At 45.4% G+C, this 20691-nt stretch overlaps 1 protein-coding gene across 2 annotated transcripts in view; it reads right to left on the bottom strand.

The window, feature by feature from the left end:
- The window catches only part of TECPR1 (tectonin beta-propeller repeat containing 1), a 38911-nt gene extending 18434 nt beyond the window's left edge, over positions 1 to 20477 (bottom strand). Inside the window, exons 1-10 of one of the 2 annotated variants that reach the window (XM_084641408.1) lie at positions 20384 to 20477; positions 14789 to 15021; positions 11371 to 11553; positions 10784 to 10906; positions 9734 to 9859; positions 6445 to 6619; positions 6252 to 6352; positions 3520 to 3621; positions 2926 to 3071; positions 755 to 1284 (exon numbers count right to left, since the gene is read on the bottom strand). In XM_084641408.1, the coding sequence (XP_084497534.1) occupies positions 755 to 1284; positions 2926 to 3071; positions 3520 to 3621; positions 6252 to 6352; positions 6445 to 6619; positions 9734 to 9859; positions 10784 to 10906; positions 11371 to 11553; positions 14789 to 15019 (1717 nt within the window). In that variant the 5' untranslated portion in view covers positions 15020 to 15021; positions 20384 to 20477. Of the gene's footprint in view, positions 1 to 754; positions 1285 to 2925; positions 3072 to 3519; positions 3622 to 6251; positions 6353 to 6444; positions 6620 to 9733; positions 9860 to 10783; positions 10907 to 11370; positions 11554 to 14788; positions 15022 to 20383 lie in introns of those variants that run through there. The other variant, XM_084641409.1, reaches the window with a different exon arrangement.
- Between the last annotated feature and the right edge of the window lie 214 nt (positions 20478 to 20691).

The raw sequence follows: 20691 nt of genomic DNA, 5'->3' as shown, positions 1-20691 counted from the left end.
CATAAACTCCTCTCTATATTCCTCCACTAAAGTAGCACCTATATGGTCCTAGGAGATGACCGTATGCTCTACAGATTCTGATACAGAGCTGAGATGACCAGTAAGACAAGACTAAGTATTGCGATGCCACATACTCACTAATTTGACAACCAACTTATTTGGAAATTTGACCATATTTCACTTTCTTCAAAAGCCTCCCTGTTCTAACCCCTCCAGGAGTCAAGGCTGGGCTCTCATTCAGAAAACCACCTTTCAGTTCCTCTTGCCATTAGAAAGGCTTACGATAGTGTATATCTCATCCTCAGATCGCAAGGACTATGGTACCAGCAGGGCACTGTGGTATTTGTCTCTAAACAGGCTCCCTCCACAACTTGCTTTTGACTAGTTTTCAGTCACACCCAAGAGCCGTTTTATCCTGAGCTCCAGTTTCAACGCTATGAAGAGCTAAACAGGTGTGTGGAGTTCCGACAAACTGGATTATTCCCTGTGTAACAAGTCTGCCAAAAAATGCAGAGAAATAGTCACTAACTACGTTCATAAAGTGCTTTACAGGTAGATATGCACAGCAGGAAATACCTTCTCTTCTGGGATGAAGGGTAACAACTAACTGGCATGCAGGATACTAGGTAAGAGAGTGGGTGGGAGAAGGAGGGATTATTTTGAGATAAGGACAAGCTTAAAAAAATAAAAAAGCATGGTATCTTATTAGGCCCTGAGTGGGGATCAAGGCCCAGCTACACTGAGCTGACAGTACCTGACTGAAGGGTGAACCATTTCAGCAAGCTGTGTGAATCCACCAGGCAGCCTCCCCCACACACCCAAGCCCACAACGGGTGCTCATCAGCTCCATAATGTTCTTCAACTCCAACTGAGAACATGCCAAGGGAAGATAGGCTGGATGTCTCCGGGAAGGTGCTGGCAGCGAGCAGAGGCTTTTTATGGGCCTCCTTTAAGTCAATGTTTGTCCACTGCAGTTCTGCAGGATGGGGATCCTGGTCAGCAGAAGACTTGGGTTTTTCGAGACCAGCCTTCTCGCCATTGTCTGAAGCAGGGCTGGCTTCTTCGGGAGTAGAGTCCAGAGGATCCACAGCCAAGTTTGCACTCACTTCTGCTGACTGGCTTCCCACGCTGTTACCATTGACGCCAGCTGCAGCACCTGACAGGGGCATGTCATCAAGGTTTGGATGTATCTGTGGGCTCTCGGTATCAGAGGAAATGTCCGCATCGCTCTGAATGATCAAATTCATTTGCTCCCTAACGTCATCACTGAAGAAACAGCCAGCGCTTGGGGACAAACAGACAAGTAACTAATCAGCCACCATTCCCCGAATTATCAACCGGCACAAAGCCATAGAAAAGACCAGAGAACGACAGACAGAGATGGCTACACAATGAACAGCTGATACAAACCAGACCTTTTATGGTAAAAGCTTAACTCCATCCCCAAAGGAAGAGAGCCCAACGCATGGCTTTGCAGGCCATGCTGGGAAATCCTTTTATGACAGCCTGTAGGGTTGGCTGCACAGAACTCTCCAGAATACCCCAAGTGTTAACACCCCAAGGCCCTGTCTTTTGGTTTACACATGCTGAGCAGGACTTTTTTGAGACTCCAATTGGTAGGAACAGAAGCAGCCAAAGCAGGGACTGCTGCATTTGGGAGGAGCAGAGGTAAAATATGGGTCCAGCCAGGCCCCTTTCTTCCTCCCAATGTGCCCTTGGCCCCCGAACAGTGCAGGGGAAACCCCACACACCTTCTGGGGGTTCTAGGGCCCATGCGGTGCCTCCTGTCTTTTCCATGTGGCCTTGGAGGAGAGGTGCAGAGAGAACCCAGCTAGAGGACTCCAGCCCTTTGGAAGCAGAGACCTTTGGATGTTCCAGTCAGGACTACAGAATGTGCTGATCAGCTGTTTCCTTCAGCTCCCCGCCACCTTCATCTCACACACAGATTCACTCCACAGCTACCTTCCCCCTCCTACCCGCCCCCCACCCCTCCATTCCCTGTTCTATTTAGCCAATCCCCTCCTAACTCACTCCACCCCTCTGCCGGCAAATTAAAAAGAATCCTGGCATTAACACGATATTCGCTGCCATTACACTGTTCACTCTGCTTGTGTGTGCTAACCTTTCCCCCACCCTGTGTTTGTCTGATCTGTAAAGACAAGATTGTTTCCTTGCACTCCCCCTCTGTCTGCATCCATCTGTTGTCTTGTCTTAGTCTCAGACTGCAAGCTCTCTGGGGCAGGGGCTGTCTTTTTGTTCTGTGTTTGCCTAGGACAATGGAGGCCTGGGGCTCCCAGGTACCACTAGCACAAATGAATAATAATAATAGAGCCTATCAACACTGTGGTTTCATTCTCAACTGCAGATAGTTTCTGTTCAGCAACACGAGATGTTCTGAGCCCTAGGGCTCAGCACGTGGCTTCTCGCAGTGTTCCCAGCATGGCCGATGGGCCAACTGTCATCATGGAACCATTTGTTTACCCTCTCTGGGAAAGAAAGTGGCAAGATGCCACACAAGTGACCCCAAGAGGAGGATAATAGTTAAGTGGGGGAAACACCTCCAGGATATCTGGCAGGTAACATTTCATCCTGTTCTAGACTGGACCCTGGAATCTGAGGGCAAATCCCAGCTCAGCTCCCTTTACTGCCAGGCTGCACTGAATTCTCAAGTCAGAACATTGCCTCCCTCCCCAGAGAGGAAGAGTTTGCTGCTCACTGTTGCATTTTAATTGGGAAAAAAAAAAAACCCAAACAAATGGACTTCAGCACCTGGCGAGAAGCCGGAACCATGTGCGGGGTTTGCTCAAGGTCACAGTGAGGAGCCTTGAACAAACTGGATGGATTGTGTTCACAGAAATACTCCTCATGCCCTGGCAGCACCAAAATCTGATGGCCTTTAGGGCTTGTGGACACTTTATTAGCTACCTGAGCAGACTGGTCGAGCTGCCGGTCTGAGACCTGTCACTCTCTCTGCCAGATACAATCGCCTTCCATGTCTTCCCGCTGAGCTCGCTCGGTGTGACACCTTGCCGGAAATAAACAGCTCGATCCTCGCAGCCGATTCCCCAGACCTAGGGGAGAAAGGGGTCTTGACGGGGATGTCTTTGTATCCTAAGTTGATGAATGGCATGGAAAGCAGATGGGCATCAGCTACAACAGGGGAGTGAGAAGAGGGCAGTTGAGGGCAAGAGTCTTTCCTGAGTCGGGGTTTTCTTTGGGTTTGTCTCTAGTGCTGGTAGTTTAGGTGCAGTGCATCACTCCTGTATAGGGTTGATTGTGGGATGGGGGCTGGTTTGTACTCAAGTGTATCAGATGAGAGGCAGGTTTGCTGAACGTTCTCGCATTGCAAACCCCCAGTGCCTCATGTGGCTTTTGGCCGTTCAGGCAATTGGGCCCCTTGTTGGACTGAACATCCTGGCGTCCCCCGCGTGTATTCCGACCGCAAAGCTGAACAGTGATCCTACAGAAGGAGTCTAAACATGCTCATGTGTTCACACAATTGGTGTTCCGCTGCCTTACCTGGTCATTTAAGCCTACGTTTACCATCATCATTTCTCCAACCATTTCAATCCAGCTGGTGCCACATGGATTGTGCGAGTTCACACCTCTTCTGAACCACACCTGTCACAAGTTAAAATCCAAGTTTTGAACTATGGTACTAGCAGGGAGACAGTTAAATGGTTAAAGTCGTGGCTGGGAGCCAGGGCTCCTGCGTCTCATTCTCAGTTCTGCCATTGCCACGTGGCCTTGAGCAACCAATAATACTTCAGTAGTGCCTTTGGTCTGAGGCTTCCAAAGCATCTTGCAGACTGTGGCACTGAGCCATTAAGAGACTTGCCTAAGGTGATACAGCAAGTCAGTGGCAGAGTGGGGAATAGAACTCCAAACTCCCAAGGCTGCACTATCACCTCCCTCGGGGCAGCACAGCATACACCGGCATGCACCTCAGACAGGGCAGTTATCCAGAACAGCTTTGACAATCCTACCCTGAAAAGGGACCTAAGAGAGTTAGGTTCCTAAAATCCCCTTGGCAGTTGGGTTTCAAAATCCCAGCAACAGTTTTTACTAGCTAACACTTTCAAAAGTTACTAATACACTATGAGAACTTCAATACTAAAGAGCTGCTTTAGGAATGAGGGAGAAGCGATCAGATTCTCATTTGCACTATGGCCCCTTTACACCATTCTGGCAGTGCAAACAGGCCTTACGGTGGAAGGAAATGTAACACACCCACTTTAAGGCCCCTTAGAGTGCCAGGATGGTATAAATGAGAGGCAGTTCCATAATTTCTGTAAGGAGAACTTCTCTGAGAAGTTAGAGAGCAAATAGCTGACAAGGGTGAGCCAGCCAGTTCCCCATCTCTTCCCCCTCAGAATGAGAGTTTCTCTGGTGCATGGGAAAATTCATTCTTTTATATCTCAATTGTAGGATGGCTTTTATCACATCTAAAGGCCCCTAACTACTAAAGGCGCCTAACTACCTCCAAGTCATCTCACCAAGCTTTTCAAGGGCTTTAGACATTTTATTATATTAAGTCCAAAGGAATAGGCTGTGTTTACTTTAGAAGTTGTTTGTTAAATAGTGGTTAGATTTTTAAATAATCAAAACATACCAAGTATTTAATCTCCTATTAGATTAGCTTGGTTCTACCTCATTCTTTACCAAATAAAAAACATCTAAAAGATTGTCCACGAGAGAGATTTTTCCAGTTACATTAGTATAGCTATAGCAGTTTAATTATACGAGTATAAGTGTGTGTGGATGTTCTTATTCCGGAAAAAGACCAACTTCTTATGTCTTAATTTAAACCACTTCCAAAACAACATAAACTAAACTGGAAAAAGACACTCATATTGGACTAAGAGTGCCCACACAGGGAGTTATCCTGGTATAACTACAGAGCTTTAAATTCACCCCCTATATTATACCGGTATAAAGTCCCTGTCTAGACAAGCCTTAAGCTATACATGCTATTGTATTGTACTAATAAGGGACCTCATGTTTGTTATTTAACTTCAATAAAGTTATCATCAATAAACCCTGGAAACTACTAATTTGCAGTAAGAACCTGAGATAATTACACTCTGTTGGTGCTTAGAACCAGTGAGTTTTTTCCAAGTACAGCAGATATTTGTTATTAGTCAGCCATGCAGTATAATATAGGTAAAGAGGGTTTATTGTCATCAGAACAACAGACTATCTGGGATTTGCACAGAGACTTGAAGTTGTAAACACAATGAGCAAACACATGCACATACATGGGCATCCTAGGTAAGAAGCCAAGATTGAACCATAATTTTTGTTTTGTTTTGTTATAAAGTATAAAGTAAGGACTGAATATTGCCTTGTTCCCATAGGTGGGATTTGCTATATTCTGTCCTGGATCAGTAACAGAAAGCACTACTAGATGGAGGGATTGGTGACCTTTATACGGTCAAGTATTTTGCTAATCACCAGGTTTAGAAATACACAATAGACTTTATCACCCAAGGCTGGAGACTAATGCTTTACCTATTCTGACTACCGAACCTGCCTATTTCACAGTGTGCTGGGGCTATAAACTCTTTGGTGAAAAGGCATTTTGGTTTTGGGACTGGTATATATTTCCAAGCTTTGAATCTGTACCAGTGATCATCAGCTAGAGACAATCAAGATGCCTGTGTGAAATAAGCAGTTTTCACTCTTTCCAGGGGGCTCAAAAACCACAGCAGGGGAAATGGCTGTACATCTCTCAGTCTAGGCCTTTCTGTATTCTTCACTGTGAATTCCACACTGTGCCTTGCTCCTTGCCTCCAGTTTCTTTTCATATCCCCGTTATCGCTACATGCCACTCTACTGGCCATGTTCAGATGTAATACATGACAACCATCACTGAGCAGCTGTAAAGGAGTCCCAGCCTTGGGTTGTGAAACTTCCTCTTACACTCATTTGCTGCTGCTTGACTTGAGTTTGGCCTATTGTGTATAACATTATCCTAAATGGGCAGCAGCATGCTGTCAAGCTGGAACCTATTTCTGTTCTGGGAGAGTGACTGAGCAGCCTTCTCAGAGACATTCACACACCCGTATGCCTCTTGGTGGTTCAGTCACTAAGAGCCACAGAGCACACCTGCAATTTTGGGGCACTGGAACTTATCCAGCAAAGGGAGCAAGAGATCCCAAATCACTGACATTTCATAAGCTTGCATAGAAGAATAACATACTGTAAATGTACAGGGAAGAGAACCAGAAATGTAGCTCCAGGCCTCTTACTTTTCTGTCTTTAGTAACCGCCCACACCACATTTACACCCACAGAGATGTGCAGGATCCCATTTTCAGAGCTTGGGGGTTCCACAATTGTCCAAGAAATTCCTGCCAAGTAAAACAAGGAGACATTGTTCATTAGCCTCTTGTTTTCTCTACAAATCAAAGCGACTTCCCTGCATGGCAGGATGGGGTTTTACCTTGAGGATTATTTCTATCAATCCCTTCTCTCACAATAGCTTGCCCCTCCCAAAGTGTTGCCCATAGGAGGTCATATGGTCCACAGCTGATCTGTACTGCTTCTCCGGGGGTGGCTATTAAGGACCACCAGGAGCCTTCTGGATTGTGGTGGCAAACGTCTTCTCTATACCATACCTAGGATAGACACAAAAGCCTTAGAAAAATGCTACCCTAATATAAACAATCAGAACTTTTCGGGCAAACAGATGTCCAGCCTGACAGAAAGGAGAGAACCATTCTTCTCTAGCCAAGGCTCCTTTTATAGCATTTGAACTCTCACCTTTAAGTGGCATTAGTTGAGTAGATTATACAGCTGCAGACCATTTCCCTGTGTATCAAGGGAGGAGGCTTTTCTATAGACTAGCTTTTATGACGCAAGCCAATTTGGACTGGGCCCATGATCTCTTACCACACGATCTGTGTGGTTTTTCAACATTCGGAGCAGTTAAATATAATTCAAGGCACATTAAATAAACTTAGAACCATTGAATCGTATGCTAAGAATCCTTCTTCCTTAGGAAAATATGCAGCATTCACACACCCAGGTTACTGCTATACATAAAAAGTCATGATTTGGCATTAACTGTAATGAGCTATCCATTTAGACAGACACCGTTTGTGTAAGGGCCAATACCTCACCACCTTCATAACCTTTGATGGTGTCCAGCCCAACATTTACAAACAGCAGAGAGAACATGCCACTTCAAGGGTTTTGTACTTCCCAGTCCTGGTCTCTCACATGTGTTTCTCCACCTTATGTTTGAGAGAACTTGGTGGGAAGGTTCAATATGGAGAGAGCACAGAGCATTCTTAGGCTGATATTCTCTCCTTGTGGTGGACAGTGAGCACAGCCCCACATGTATTAACAACATTTTGCTTTGGCAGGACTTCCACTTTGGGGAACCCAAAGCACTTTAATGTTAATTAAATAAGCCTGTAAGGCAGGGAGCTATCATTTCCACATGGGGAAACTGAGGCACAGGGAGTTTTGGTTTTTTAAGTGACTTGCCCAATGCTACACAGCCAGTCAGTGGAAAAATGTGAGTAGACCCTAAGAGTATTTGTTATAGCCACTAGTCTACACTCTCTCAAACATCTAAAGTTACTTCTAGACCTGTTAAGACACAAGTTAGGGATAGACCATGGCTAGAAGGATGGCAGCTAAGACATGTACCTAAGAGTGAAGGATGGAAATCCTTACAGCATGGGGAAGGATAAAACAGACTTCATTGTGGGCCTAAGAACAGGATGGGAGATACATACTCTTTTTGTCATTTAATATTATACAGAGTAAAACCTTGCCAAGGCTGCATTCCAAGACTACCCTATTGACAGCTCAGGAAGGTTTAACCCATTAAGCAAGCTGAACTTTTCCCTTTCCCTATTCAACGCAAGAAAGGGTGAGCAAAATTGGATCCTTTCTATGGGTTCATTTTTCCACACTGAAGAAACACTCACCTATGACACAGCACCTCTAAACTTTCCCTCTCTATTTTGATATTAAGCAGCATCAGTCAACAGCCTATCACAGAAAGAGTTCTATTTCCATGTCCCCTGTCAGCCGTGCCAAACAGCAAAGATCCTGACTAGCGTATGAAGGCAATGCTTTAGCTTGCAGCACATCTGTCTGGGCTTAAACACTGAGATTCACAGCCACCTAGTCAATTGTGATCTGGCCTTCAGATATCATCCCCCATCCCCGCAACCTCATCACCAGAAGCAAGCTTCTTATGGACCAGGACCCATCAACGCAAAGTGGTACCAGACCCTTACCATAACAACAGATGCAAAACCTGCAGGTATATCTCCACTGCTATGATGATAAATACCTACCTGCAACACACCTTCCAAGAAGCACAGGTCCTACACATGTCTGTCATATGTGGTGTACCTCATCCAATGCACTAAATGCCCCAAAAACAACTAGAAGGGTAAAACCAAACAATCACTATGCTCTCAAATGAACTCTCACATAAAAATGATAGAAGAAAAAAAAACACCACATTAAAGGGCGAACATTTTTCACAAAATGATCACTCCATATCTGACCTCTCAGTCCTTGTCCTCAATGGAAACCTGCACAACACCTTCAAAAGATGAACCTGGGAGCTCAAATTCATAACTTTGCTAGATACTAAAAATCATGGTCTTAATATTAGGGTATGGCTACGCTTGCAGAGCACTTTGAGTTAAACCAGCGTTCGTAGAGTGCAGCAGGGAAAGCGCTGCAGTCTGTCCACACTGACAGCTTCAAGCACGCTGGTGTGGCCACATCTGCGGCACTTGCAGCAGCATTGGGAGCAGTGCATTATGGGCAGCTATCCTAGCATGCAAGTGACTGTAACGTGCTTTCCAAATGGGGGGGTGGGGTGGGGTGGAGTGTGACAGGGTGTGTGTTGTGTGTATATGGGGGGAGAGAGAGTGGATTTTGGGGGGCTGAGAGCATGTTAGTATGCTGTCTTGTAAGTGCAGACAGCAGCAGACCCCCGTCACCCCCTGCGCCTCTCTCCCACACACAGCATTCCACACTAATGGCTTGCTTTGTCTCAGAGCAGATAAGCAGCCGACTGTCAGAAATGGAGCTTTCAAAGGGCATTTCTGCATTCCTACAGTGATTCAGAAAACAATGACAAGAGTGGCCACTTGACTTAAGGGGATTATGGGACATTTCCGGAGGCTGGTCAGAGCGCAGTAATGCAACACCTCGTCCACACTGGCGCTGCGGCGCTCCAGCGGGGGCGCAGCAAACGTTATTCCACTCACCGAGGTGGAGTACCAGCAGCGCTGTAGCCGCGGAGTCAGAGCGCTCTACGTGCCTTGCCAGTGTGGACAGGTAGTGAGCCAGTGCGCCCGGGGCTCCTTTATTGCAAGTGTAGTCAAGCCCAAAGAAACTGGATTGATGCCTCAGTACAACTACCTGTGACCCATTAACATCCTCTTTTTGCCTAATGACAGAGGTTTTAATGGGCCACTTCACCTTGAAAGGTCTCTTAGAATATGTGTTAACTACGAATGCTAAACCATCTGTTCCACCTTGTATTTAGTGGTGACACTCAGAGTACCTTTCCCAGCCCTGAAGAAGAGCTCTGTGTAGTTCCAAAGCTTGTCTATCTCCCCAACAGAAGTTGGCCCAATAAAAGATATTACCTCATCCACCTTGTCTCTCTAATACCCTGGGACCAACATGGCTACAAAACCACTGCAGATAAGGAATACACACACACACACACACACACACACAAGTTATACCCTTCCTTGTAAGGACACCGCCCAGACCGATAACCGGCCCATGGGCTCGTCAGTGATTTCCCATCCTCCAATGGAGATATCGTTGAAAGGATCTGGCAACTGATTAGGATCATCATGGGATGTTATCTAAAGCAAAGAGAGGGAGAAAAATTTAGAGAGCAGAAGTAGAAGGAGACCTGACCCCACATATACCTGCTGGCTATTTGGTGCACTCTGGTATGAGGGACTTATCTCATTTTCTAGCAGACAAATCTTTGCATCACAAAGCCACCACCTGGATGCCAAATGGTTAGGCATAGAGGATGGACTCCCTCTCTCACTCATGGATGCTTCTTCAGATCAGACAGGGTGGGGCCACATTTGTGGAGCAGCATGGAAGAAGCCTGCACTCTTGCTGCTGGGGCTGTTCTTATGTAAAGCCATAGACTTTTGCTCCCACACCTGTCAATCCAGCATTACAGTCACTAAAATAAATAATCTATGTTTTTGTGTGTACTCTCATTAGTGCATGCAAACAGCAATCACACATGCCTGTAGGGCAGACAGCGAGTGGACTGACACCAAATGGCTGCCATGTACTGGGAAAAGTCCTGTTAAAAATGGAGCATGTTTTTTCATCACGTAGCATTAGCTGCCTGTGGACAAGTGATCAGAATTCCTCTCTCTGCCTATGTCTCCATACACAAGATTGTGAATCAACACATGTCATATCCCAGACAAAGATCTGAGGGCTGGATTGAAGTGCTTTATGTTAGAAAAGAAAAAAAATTCAAAGCTATGGTGGAAATTTTCAAAGGCACCTAAAATAAATCCAACTGAATTTCAATGGGATTTGGGCACCTAATTTCCTTATGTTCCTTTGAAAAATTCCAGCCTTGAATTTGTAATGCTTGAGAGAGGTGCTAGATCAGCAGCTGCAGAGTCCAAGGTCCTATCTTTGCTGACAGCACACACCACAGTGACAGCAGTGCAAACTTCCCCACTCTCATGTCATCACTTCGTTCATATACACTTGCGTTAATAAATAAAAAAACAAACATAGAAAGAGACCTTTGCCCAAGTGTCTCGTGACTTGTATCTCCTGTATCTGATCCACCTCCTACGTCGGACACAGGAATTCCATTTCTTATCCTTTGTGTAGGTAGCTGGGAAGTCAATGGCATACGTCCAACCCTAAAAACAGAGGTTCCTTTCATAAAGATTGGGAGCAGATGGCTACAGTAAATAGTAGCTCAGAACAATTCTTCACAAGGATCACTCCTACAAACATAATACAAATTACTTTGCACATACATAGGGGCTTTTATCTCCTAACTCTATAGACATTCATGAACTATTTCTCAACTCCTCTGCGCAATGCATACAGGACAAATAAGATACAGAAAAGCATTTTACTTTTGTTATAATAAAGATGTTATAGTGAATAACAGCATCCAATTGCTAGCACTTCAAGGCCTGATCCAAAGCCCGTTGAAGTGAACGGACAGACTCCCTTTGGTTTCAACAGCCCTTGAAAAAGATGCCTTCAACACTATACTATAGCGATCTCCATTCCCAGCTGTGGGAAGATGGGAGGTGCCTCTACTTTTACAGAGTGGATTCCCAGAATGGATCCCTTGCCGGTATTGTTCACCTACCCCTTTCTCTGTTGGTTCCCCTCCAATATTTTCATCCACATACCAGTCAGACTCCCATTCCCAGTGCGGCGATGGCAGTGTGAAACTGTCAAGCTGCTGATGTTTTAGCCCGCTCACGTCGCTCCATTGCCAGCGATCACTGGGCATTAATTTCTCACAAAAGCCACCAACCGGATTCCAACGCTGCCAGAAAGGAGAAAAATTGCACAGGTCAAGTCTTTAAGGTCATGTAACCTTGGGGGCCTCGGGGATGTTCAGATGTTCCACACCTCAAGAGAAATGATCCACTCGGGAAACAAGAAGGCATCCAAACACTGGCTACTGGCTAATATCTTTGGAGGGAGTATCTTTCAGATACCAGCTACTGGCTCATACACTCTTTAAAGAGTGTGTCCTTCCTTTAATGCCAGTGCTAAGGAGGACAAGATCATATCTTTTATTGGTCCAACTTCTATTGATCAGAGAGACAAGCTTTCGAGCTTACACAGAGCTCTTCTTCAGGCTTGTCTTTCTCACCTTCAGAAATTGGTCCAATAAAAGATATTACCTCACCCACCTTGTCTGTCTAATATCCTGGGACTGACATGGCTACAATTACACTGAATAACGCTACAGGGGAAAGTTACTGCAGGCAAATGCACGATCTTCTCTTCATTTTACAAGCATGTGGTGGGTGTCATTCTAATTGATGCCATTCAATTGTTCACTCTATTACCAAAGATCATGGAATAATAAACAATAAGATGCACCATCAAGTGTTCCCATTCACATACTAGAAAGCATTATTGATTGGGGGACCGTCTGCAGCATTTCATTTCTAGCATACTGGTCCAAGTTCAGCTCGGCCTGGTAGCCAATAAAGGCCACCACATCAGACAGCCATCAAGTGGCCATGGATTATGGGGCCTTAGTCCAATTCCTAATGGAAAGGTGACTCAGGGTATGTCTACAATGCAATTAAAAACACATGCCTGCCCCGTGCCAGTGGACTTGGGCTTGTGGCGCTCAGGCTAAGGGGCTGTTTAACTGTGGTGTAGATGTTTGGGCTTGGGCTGCAGCCTGAGCTCTCTGATCATCCCATCTTGCAGCGTCCTAGCACCTGGGCTCCAGCCCGAGCCCAAACATCTGCACCACAGTTAAACAGGCCCTTAGCCCAAGTCAGCTGGCACGGTACAGCTGCGAGTTTTTAATTGCAGTATAGACATACCCTAAGACTTTGTCTACCCTAGAAAGGGTTTGCCAGTATTCCTCTACAGACACTCCCCGGGTTACGCAATCGTTCCGGAACGCCTTGCATAACTCGAATTTTGCATCAGTCAGAAACGTATACCCGACTGTTACGCAAAAAAACAACAATAATAAACAACCTCTTATTTCTAGCTTACGGGACTTTTTCCAGGTTTCAGAGTAACAGCTGTGTTAGTCTGTATTCGCAAAAAGAAAAGGAGTACTTGTGGCACCTTAGAGACTAACCAATTTATTTGAGCATAAGCTTTCGTGAGCTACAGCTCAATTTGCGAAAGTCGGGTCTTGCGTAACCAGGTACACGTCTGTACCAGTAAACCCTCCTAGTGGAGATACAGCGAATAACAGCAATTCTTTTGCTCGTTTAGCTTACACCAGTTCTCCTAATGAAATAAACCAGTGGTTTTCAAACTTTTTCCATCTGCAGACCCCCAAAAAATTTCAAATTGAGGTGCAGACCCCTTTGGAAATTCAACCTGCAGTCCACAGACCCCTACCATAGATGTCTTAGACTGAAAACTGACTGAACACTGACTGAACAGAATTCAACTATAAATGTTACATGGGCTTGGCACAGCATCTGATGCAGCATAAGAAAGGGCAGTAAACTGTGGGTTTCTATGGTAACAACACTTTCAAGTTTTGCCCTGTAGGTGGGGATATTCACATACTTTTGATTGATCCTTAGAGGTGTCCCCCCAGGTCAGAAGCTGACCTGCCACGTTGCTCTCTACACTGACTTTGGTTTCCAATGCTGTCAAACCTGCCCAAGTTCACTTACATAATAATAATAAAAATTTTGAAGGACCACACACAGCCCAGTGCTTTAAAAAGAAACAAAACAAAAAAATCCCCACAACAAAGAACCTTAATCAAATAAAATTGCCACGAAGTTTTACCCAACTTGCTCTCCCTCAGTGACCTTGGGCTAGTCCACAGCCACTCCCTTGTCTGGTGTAAGACCTCTTATGTGCAAAGATCGTAAACGATTCAAGATGTTTCAATATTGGTTATAGTGTATACAATATTATTAGGCTAAACTCCTTTGCACATTCTTTATCCATTATTCAAGGTCTGATAGCTATGACTTTTTTAGTTTGTTCCCACAGAAAAGTTTCACATCTCCGATTTCTATTTTTCATGGTTTAGACCAAACAAAGGGAAGAACGCACAATTTACAACCCAGATAACGCATATTTAACTGAGATCATTTAAAATGTTTTCATAAAAGGAGGAATGTTCTAAAATACATTCCATAAGATACAATGCATAATTATATCAATGTTAGACAAAATATAAAAAGGTCAGGAAAATATGCCTTCCCCTGCTTAAATATAAACACAGCACTCTATACTACATTTATCTAGTAATACCTTAGAAAGCAAGAGAAACGAGAAAAAAATCCTTTGTTTGTAGCTCTAGAATGATTTTACTAAATACTGTATATGAAGTGGGGGGGGGTTTGGGGGGGAGGGCTGTTTGTTTCTTTTAAGAAAAGCAATTAATGAATTCACTCTGTTGAAACATCCGTTACAGAGAAGCCCTATAAAATGTGACAATAACATTTTTTACAGGTTTTTTTAAAAAGACATGGTTGATTTTAATAGGGAATTGTATCTGGGGAATTTTTTTTTAACCTATAGAAATGAAAACATTATCTAAATAACTCTATAGGCTTTGTTAGTGTTAAGTTCCACGTGACTTTTTCATAAGGGAACGGGTATTGCTCACTGATGGAACTAAAACATCAGACTTAGAGACTGAATGACCCCCAACTGGGATGGCCGGTGCTCAAGAGGACACTATTTTCAAGGGGAAGAAAGAGGAAGGATTTAGGGGGACATTTAGGATCTGCTCTTCAGAAATACGCATCGGGGATTAAAACAAATGAATAAATAAATAAATACAATCCCTGAACACTCAGGATGGTTCACAGTACCCAGAGAAGGGAGAACTCCACCCAAAGCTAGGGATTCCTTCCCTAGCTGCCACATTCACTTTGAACCCCAAATATGAGGTTCCTCTTGTCTGCTCTTACATTTACACATTACACAACAACCAACCTTACTACTGGACCACAGATCAGTCTGGACAAGTAACCAGATCTCTCACTGCCAACCCTCTCTGAAAAGCACATGGCAAGTTTAACAGATGTGCTCATGACTTTACATACCTGATTCTCATAAGTTTCTTCCTGGTATCTGATTGGAACATCACTTGAGAATACGTAGGCATATACCTGGTGATCACAAGCTATTCCCCAGCAGCAATGTTTGATAGCAGAGACTCGTTTGAATTCCAGCTGTCTGTCTTTACAGAGCTCCCAGTACTGGCCGGCTGTAGAAAGAGTGTAAACCCTCCCAAAGATATCAACTGCCCACAAGAGGGAGTTGGGCGTAGCCATAGCTGAAAGGCAAAGGAAGAGGTATTAATGCAGAGGCTAATTTTTAAGAGGTGGGTTCAAACCCCACTCCCAGTCCAACAGACCCAGAAACTGAACTGAATATTGTGGGCCCCTCGCCAATGATACTAAACTTGAGAACAAAGGATGATATTTTCAAAGGAGCTTAAGGGACTCATCCATCCAAATCCCATTACCTTTCAATGAGAGTTGGATACCTAACTGTCTTAGGCTCCTTTGGAAATCCCAGCCTAGGGGATACCAACTGGAATCTACATTGCAAACCCTTCCAACACAATTAGCAGCAACAATCTCAGGCCAGGAAGAAAAGCCAAAGGTCAAATGGATACATGGGGCCTGAACTGCTCTCACCCCAGAAGAGGGACCTCCAGGACTGGGCTAAGGCACATTAACTAGGCAGCATGGTGGAGTTTGTGTTGCTACTGCTCTCTGGCTAAAGAGAAGATTTCACTCTCCCGAGCTGTACGCATTCGGTGTCCAGGACCACACAAAGTCACAGGAACACCTCATCAGTCTCCTCCTGGCACTGGCTGAGATGGCCTCCATCAATCCAGGAAGAGGAAGCTCGACAGGGAGATTCTCTGTGACTGTGTTGCTTACTTTCAGTTCCTACTTGTCTCTGGGCAGCATTCCTCTGGAGCCTTCATGGAGCAGTAGGGGCTGTCCAGGGTTCTCTGCTGGGTGATCCAGAGTTCCCCCATAGAATCATAGAAGTGTAGGACTGGAAGGGACCTCAAGAGGTCATCTAGCCCAGTCCCCTGCATTTTGAACCTTTGACCCCCCTCCCCCATCCCATTCCTGGTTGATCATTTGGTGTCTTACAAACTCTTGTTTTCTGGGCTCTGTGGCCCCTCTCTCAACTGAGGAGGCAGACCTTTTGTCCTTGTAAGGGGATACTGGTCCTTTAAGGCCAAAGAATGTAGCTACCCTGTTCCATGTGTCCAGGGAAGAAAAATGAAGCCATCACTGGAAGAGACAAAAATGATCCCCAGAGCAGTTAGTGCTGGGGAGAGGAAAGGCCTAGGGCTATCCCAGAACACTGTTCCTTTAAGGGTCTGTGACCAGGAGCTTTGCAGAGTGAGTGGGGCAAGGCTCCAGTGTCTCCTAGCCAACACAGACAGGTGTTTGGGGTTATTACACTCACCTGGGAGAAGCAAGAGACTGATTAGTTGACTGTGTGGGAAACTCAAAAGAGGATCCAAAGCCAGGCTAGTGGAAGAACCTAGGTGGGGGCTGTGAATAGCTAAACTACAGCAGAGAGTCTACAGGCCAGGACTGAAAACAGTCCCAAGAAGGAGGATTGGGAGACCTTGAATCTGAGGGGTGAGCAGAAAGGGGCCCTTTGGAAAGCTGAATGACATTTAATAAGTTAGACCCCCAAGTCAGGGGAATATTGTTTCAAAGGCTATGGGTGTGACTGGATTATTCTGGGAATTTGGAGGGAAACTGAAGCAGGGTGCGCAGTAGACCTCCCCAGGTCATGGGCAGGATGTTCTGGGATGGCACCTGTCTACAGTCTGACATGGAATTCGAACAGGCCAGCACTAAGTTTATTTCAAGAAGGATAAAGACTTATTTCTGTGGGCATGTGCATCTCCCACCCCTGGAGAAACAGTGGAGAGAACTCAGAGCCACTCATTCTATGGGAAAGGTGGGATTCACCTATGGGAACTGCCAACCCAATTTTTTTTTCCTGTTGTGTAAAGTGATACGCAGGCAGGAAGCAAAGGGGAGAAGAAAGCAAAGCCCAAAACAAGGAGAGGAAAAGAGAAAGCACTGCTTGGAAGCAGCAGACGCTATTGTTTCTTTGCCTGTGAAAGGGCAACTTGCTCTCACGGGAGCCTAAGGAAACTAGCCTGCTTGCCTTCTAACCAGTAACTAATAGTGATGGAGGCATGCTGACTAGTACCACTCTATTGTGTCTAATGGGACATAAAGTTGCACAGAGTAGAGACAAACATGTATCAGCCAAGGGGGAAGAGATGAAGGGCAAAGTTCTCCTGTTAGTTACAGCAGCACGACTCCAACTGAGTCCAAGAGGTTACCCTGCTGCTAGAGAAGCTCTCTCTAGGTTTTAGATTATGCCTAACTTTTGCAAGAGTAGCTGCATTGATACGGACCCCAAGTGCAGACATGCATCAGCCCAGGTGTGGCATCTTCATACGTAGTCTAGCCTGTCTTTCTGGGGATCTTAATCTGAGCCCAGATCTCCCTCTCTGGTTGTAGCTCATCATCGCTACTATTTGTCATGAGCTGGAGACGTTCAGAGAAGCTGCAGTGATGAGGGCCATAGAGGTACTTACCATAAAACAGACAGAAGGATAACCTTGTGTTTAAGGTGCAGTTCTAGGAAATGGGTGATGTGTAAAACCTCCCATCTTATTTTGGGCAAGTCATTTCATCTCTGTTTCCCCATAGGTAAAATTGGGATGATGATTATCTCACAGAGGCTTGTGTGTGTAATGTTTAAGTGCTTAGAGATTTTTGAATGGAAGGTACTGTGCAAGTATGAAGCATTATAACAACTATATGGGGATGAGGGCCAGATCTATAGCATACTGCATGCATTACTGGAAGAACAGACCCCAAGATAAGGAGCCTTTTCAAATTAGTGTTAGAAAAATACTGCAGTGCAAGTTACATTTTCTAAGTAAGAAAATTTGAATAACTGTTGAGTAAAGCAGAATGACAAAGATAACCAGGCTAACATTCTGGGATGTAATACCAGGAGGGTCATATGTAAGACACAGGGAGTAACTGTTCTACTCTACTTGACTCTGGTGAGGCCTCAGCTGGAGTACTGTGCCCAGTTTTGGGACACTATATTTTAAGAAAGGTGTGGAGAAATGGGAGAGAGTCCAAAGGAGAGCAACAAAAGTTCTAGAAAACCTGACCTATGAGGAAGGGTTTTTAAAGATGTATAATTTTTTTTTAAGTCTTGAGAAAAGAAGACTGGGGTGGGGGGACAACTTGATATGTCTTCAAATATGTTAGAGGCTGTTATAAGAAAGGAATGTGGTGTCTCCATGTCCAGTGAAGGTAGGACTAGAAATAACTGGTTTGATCTGCAGCAAAGAAGATTGAGGATAGATATTATGAAAAGTTTCTAACCATAAAGGTAGCTAAGTACTGGAATAAGCTTCCAAGAGAGATTGTGGAATCCCCATCATTGTAGGTTTGTAAGAACAGGTTAGACAAACACCTGTCAGGGGTGGTCTAGTTAAATTTGGTCCTATTGCAGGGGGATGAACTAAATGACCTCTCAAGGTCCTTTCCAACCTTACATTTCTTTGACTGATGTCAGATCCCCAACCTGCCGGATCCTGGGGGGAAAATGACTCCTCATGGATAACTCAATTAAGATATCTGCCCGGAACACAGTAGTTTGGGTTTTTTGCTGTGTGTTGTGTTTGTTTTTTTTTTTTTTTTTTTAAAGTGGAATGCTTGGGAGTCTTAAGACAAGGAGGACAAACAAATATCAATCCAGATATGGAGGGCCCTCTGTCCAATGCTGGTTAAAGATAGCATTGAAAAGGTTCAGAAACAGGCAACGAAAGAGCTTAGCAAAATGGAGGGATCCATACACCGTGAAGGATCACAAAGATTATTAAGGCTACTTAAACCAGGAAGAAGAATTAGATGGAACTAGATTGAGGTATGCAAGAGTAAGGATAGAGGGGAAAACTAGTAGTTCCTGTTTACTCTGTGTTATTTGAGAATAAAGGGTGTGACCATGAACTGAAGGGCAACAAGTGTAAAGCCAACTGAACAAAAGACTTCAGGTAAAATTTTCACAAGTATTTACGAGTTTCAATTATTTTTGAGAATTGGATTTAGGAGTCTGTGGCATTCATTGCAGCAGTAGGTCACCAAAGCGAGAAATACTTCCTGAGTTTTCAAAGGTGCTCAGTGCCTGCAGCAGTCATTCATTACAGTGAGTGCAGAGGTTACCCATTACGTGGGGCTGGGGGAGAAACCAGACCAGGACTGTGTGTAAGTCATCCATTCCTTCCCCACCCAAATTAGGACAACTAAATAGTTTAAGTAGCTATAAATATTTATGGTTAAAGTTAACATAATGATACAGGTCATTGAAAAGCCCTGCTGCAAGGCATACAGGGTTCAAGAACAATCCCTATCTGTTTGTACAATACTGAAAAATTACTTGGACTCTTCAGAGGGGGTTTTCAGCCTCTCTCTTCAGGTACTGGCCACTGGTGGAGGTGGGATGCCACCTTAGATGGATCTGTGAGCTGTGCCACTATGGATATTCTCTTGCTCCAATGTAAAATTTACACTTACAGGCTTCTCATGCATTCCCTATGAATGCACTTGACAAGTATTTCTAGGACTAATAATAAAAGGGCTCCATAATGGTCTTCCACACATTCGCTGCCTTTCATTCAAATAGATCTCAAAGCACTTTACAAACATCCCACACTATATATACAAGAATAAATCTGTTATTGAATGGCAGCTGACTGTGGGGTGGAAATAAAGCAGCTATCAGAAACATTTCACAGCCAGGGTAAAGTCTGTTGATCTGGCCCCCAGTTCATTCCATATTCCAGCCAGTGGCTGGTCACGTCCCCTGACAGATGTGTAGGTCAGGAACTGCTCCTCCTGAGCGCAAAATGCCCTCTTCGCGATACTAGGGTTTACTATGGGGGAGCCAAAGAGGGGTCCAGGGCTCTTTCCCAGAAATGGTGCCATACACACAAGCTTCACAGCAAAGAGGGCAATTTGCTATATGCTGCAACAATTCTCACGTTTTCAGATGTCACCATAAGCTCCAGATGACAGCTATTCAAAGCCCCCTTTGCAAAACAAAAACAAATGCCCCAGCATGACCCCAGGGCCACGGCCCTGGATTTTTTATTTATTTTTTTTGTTCCTTCCTGTTTGGTGACAAAAGCATCAGCATAAAACCTGCATAATACAAGGAAGGCTCTCTGGCACCGGCTAAACACCCGCTGTTAATTAACCCTTTCGCGGCTAGGAATGCTTCAGCGATTGCATTTATCGTGCAATTCCAGACGGGCAGAGCAGGGGCCATGAATTGCACAAGATTTGAAACAGGACAAGGGGCGCGAGCCCCACGGGGGACGGGGACGGACGACATCCCAGCAAGCGATAAACGCGCGCCGCAGCAAGCTCTGGAGAAGAGGGTGGAAGACGTTCCCCGGGGGGAGGGACAGGCGCCAGGGCGCTGGATTCCCCAGCCTGCCCAAGAAAGCCCCGGCACCAGCCGCGGAGCTCTGATTGCCAGCCCCAGGAATAGGGGCGGTGGGGCCTGCTCCAGCCCTGGGCCCTATTCCCACCGCCTCCCAGGACCCAGCCCCTTACCGGCTCCTCCTGCAGACCCTGCACCGCCGCCGCCTCCCGCTCGAGCCGCTTCCCTGCGGCCCCAGCAGCCCCAAGGCACCACAGCAAGGAGGGCGGCTGCGGCTCAGGCTCCAGCAGGAAGCGCGCGCGAATGTAAGCCTCCGACCTACTGGCTGCGCGATCCCAGCTCGGATCTAAGCCCGGCAGCGATTCGCTAAGGAGTGGAGTCGGCTGGCTCCACCGCGTTCCACGGCTCGCTCTCCCCCGCCCCCTCCCGGGATGCAGGTGGGCGATGGAACCAGCCGGCTGCCCCCCCCCCCACCCCACCC

The sequence above is a fragment of the Lepidochelys olivacea genome (assembly GCF_965140295.1).
Source record: "Lepidochelys olivacea isolate rLepOli2 genome assembly, chromosome: 10".
Taxonomy (NCBI): domain Eukaryota; kingdom Metazoa; phylum Chordata; order Testudines; family Cheloniidae; genus Lepidochelys; species Lepidochelys olivacea.
The sequence above is the reverse complement of the archived record's forward strand: the minus strand, read 5'-3'. Positions and strand labels throughout refer to the sequence as shown.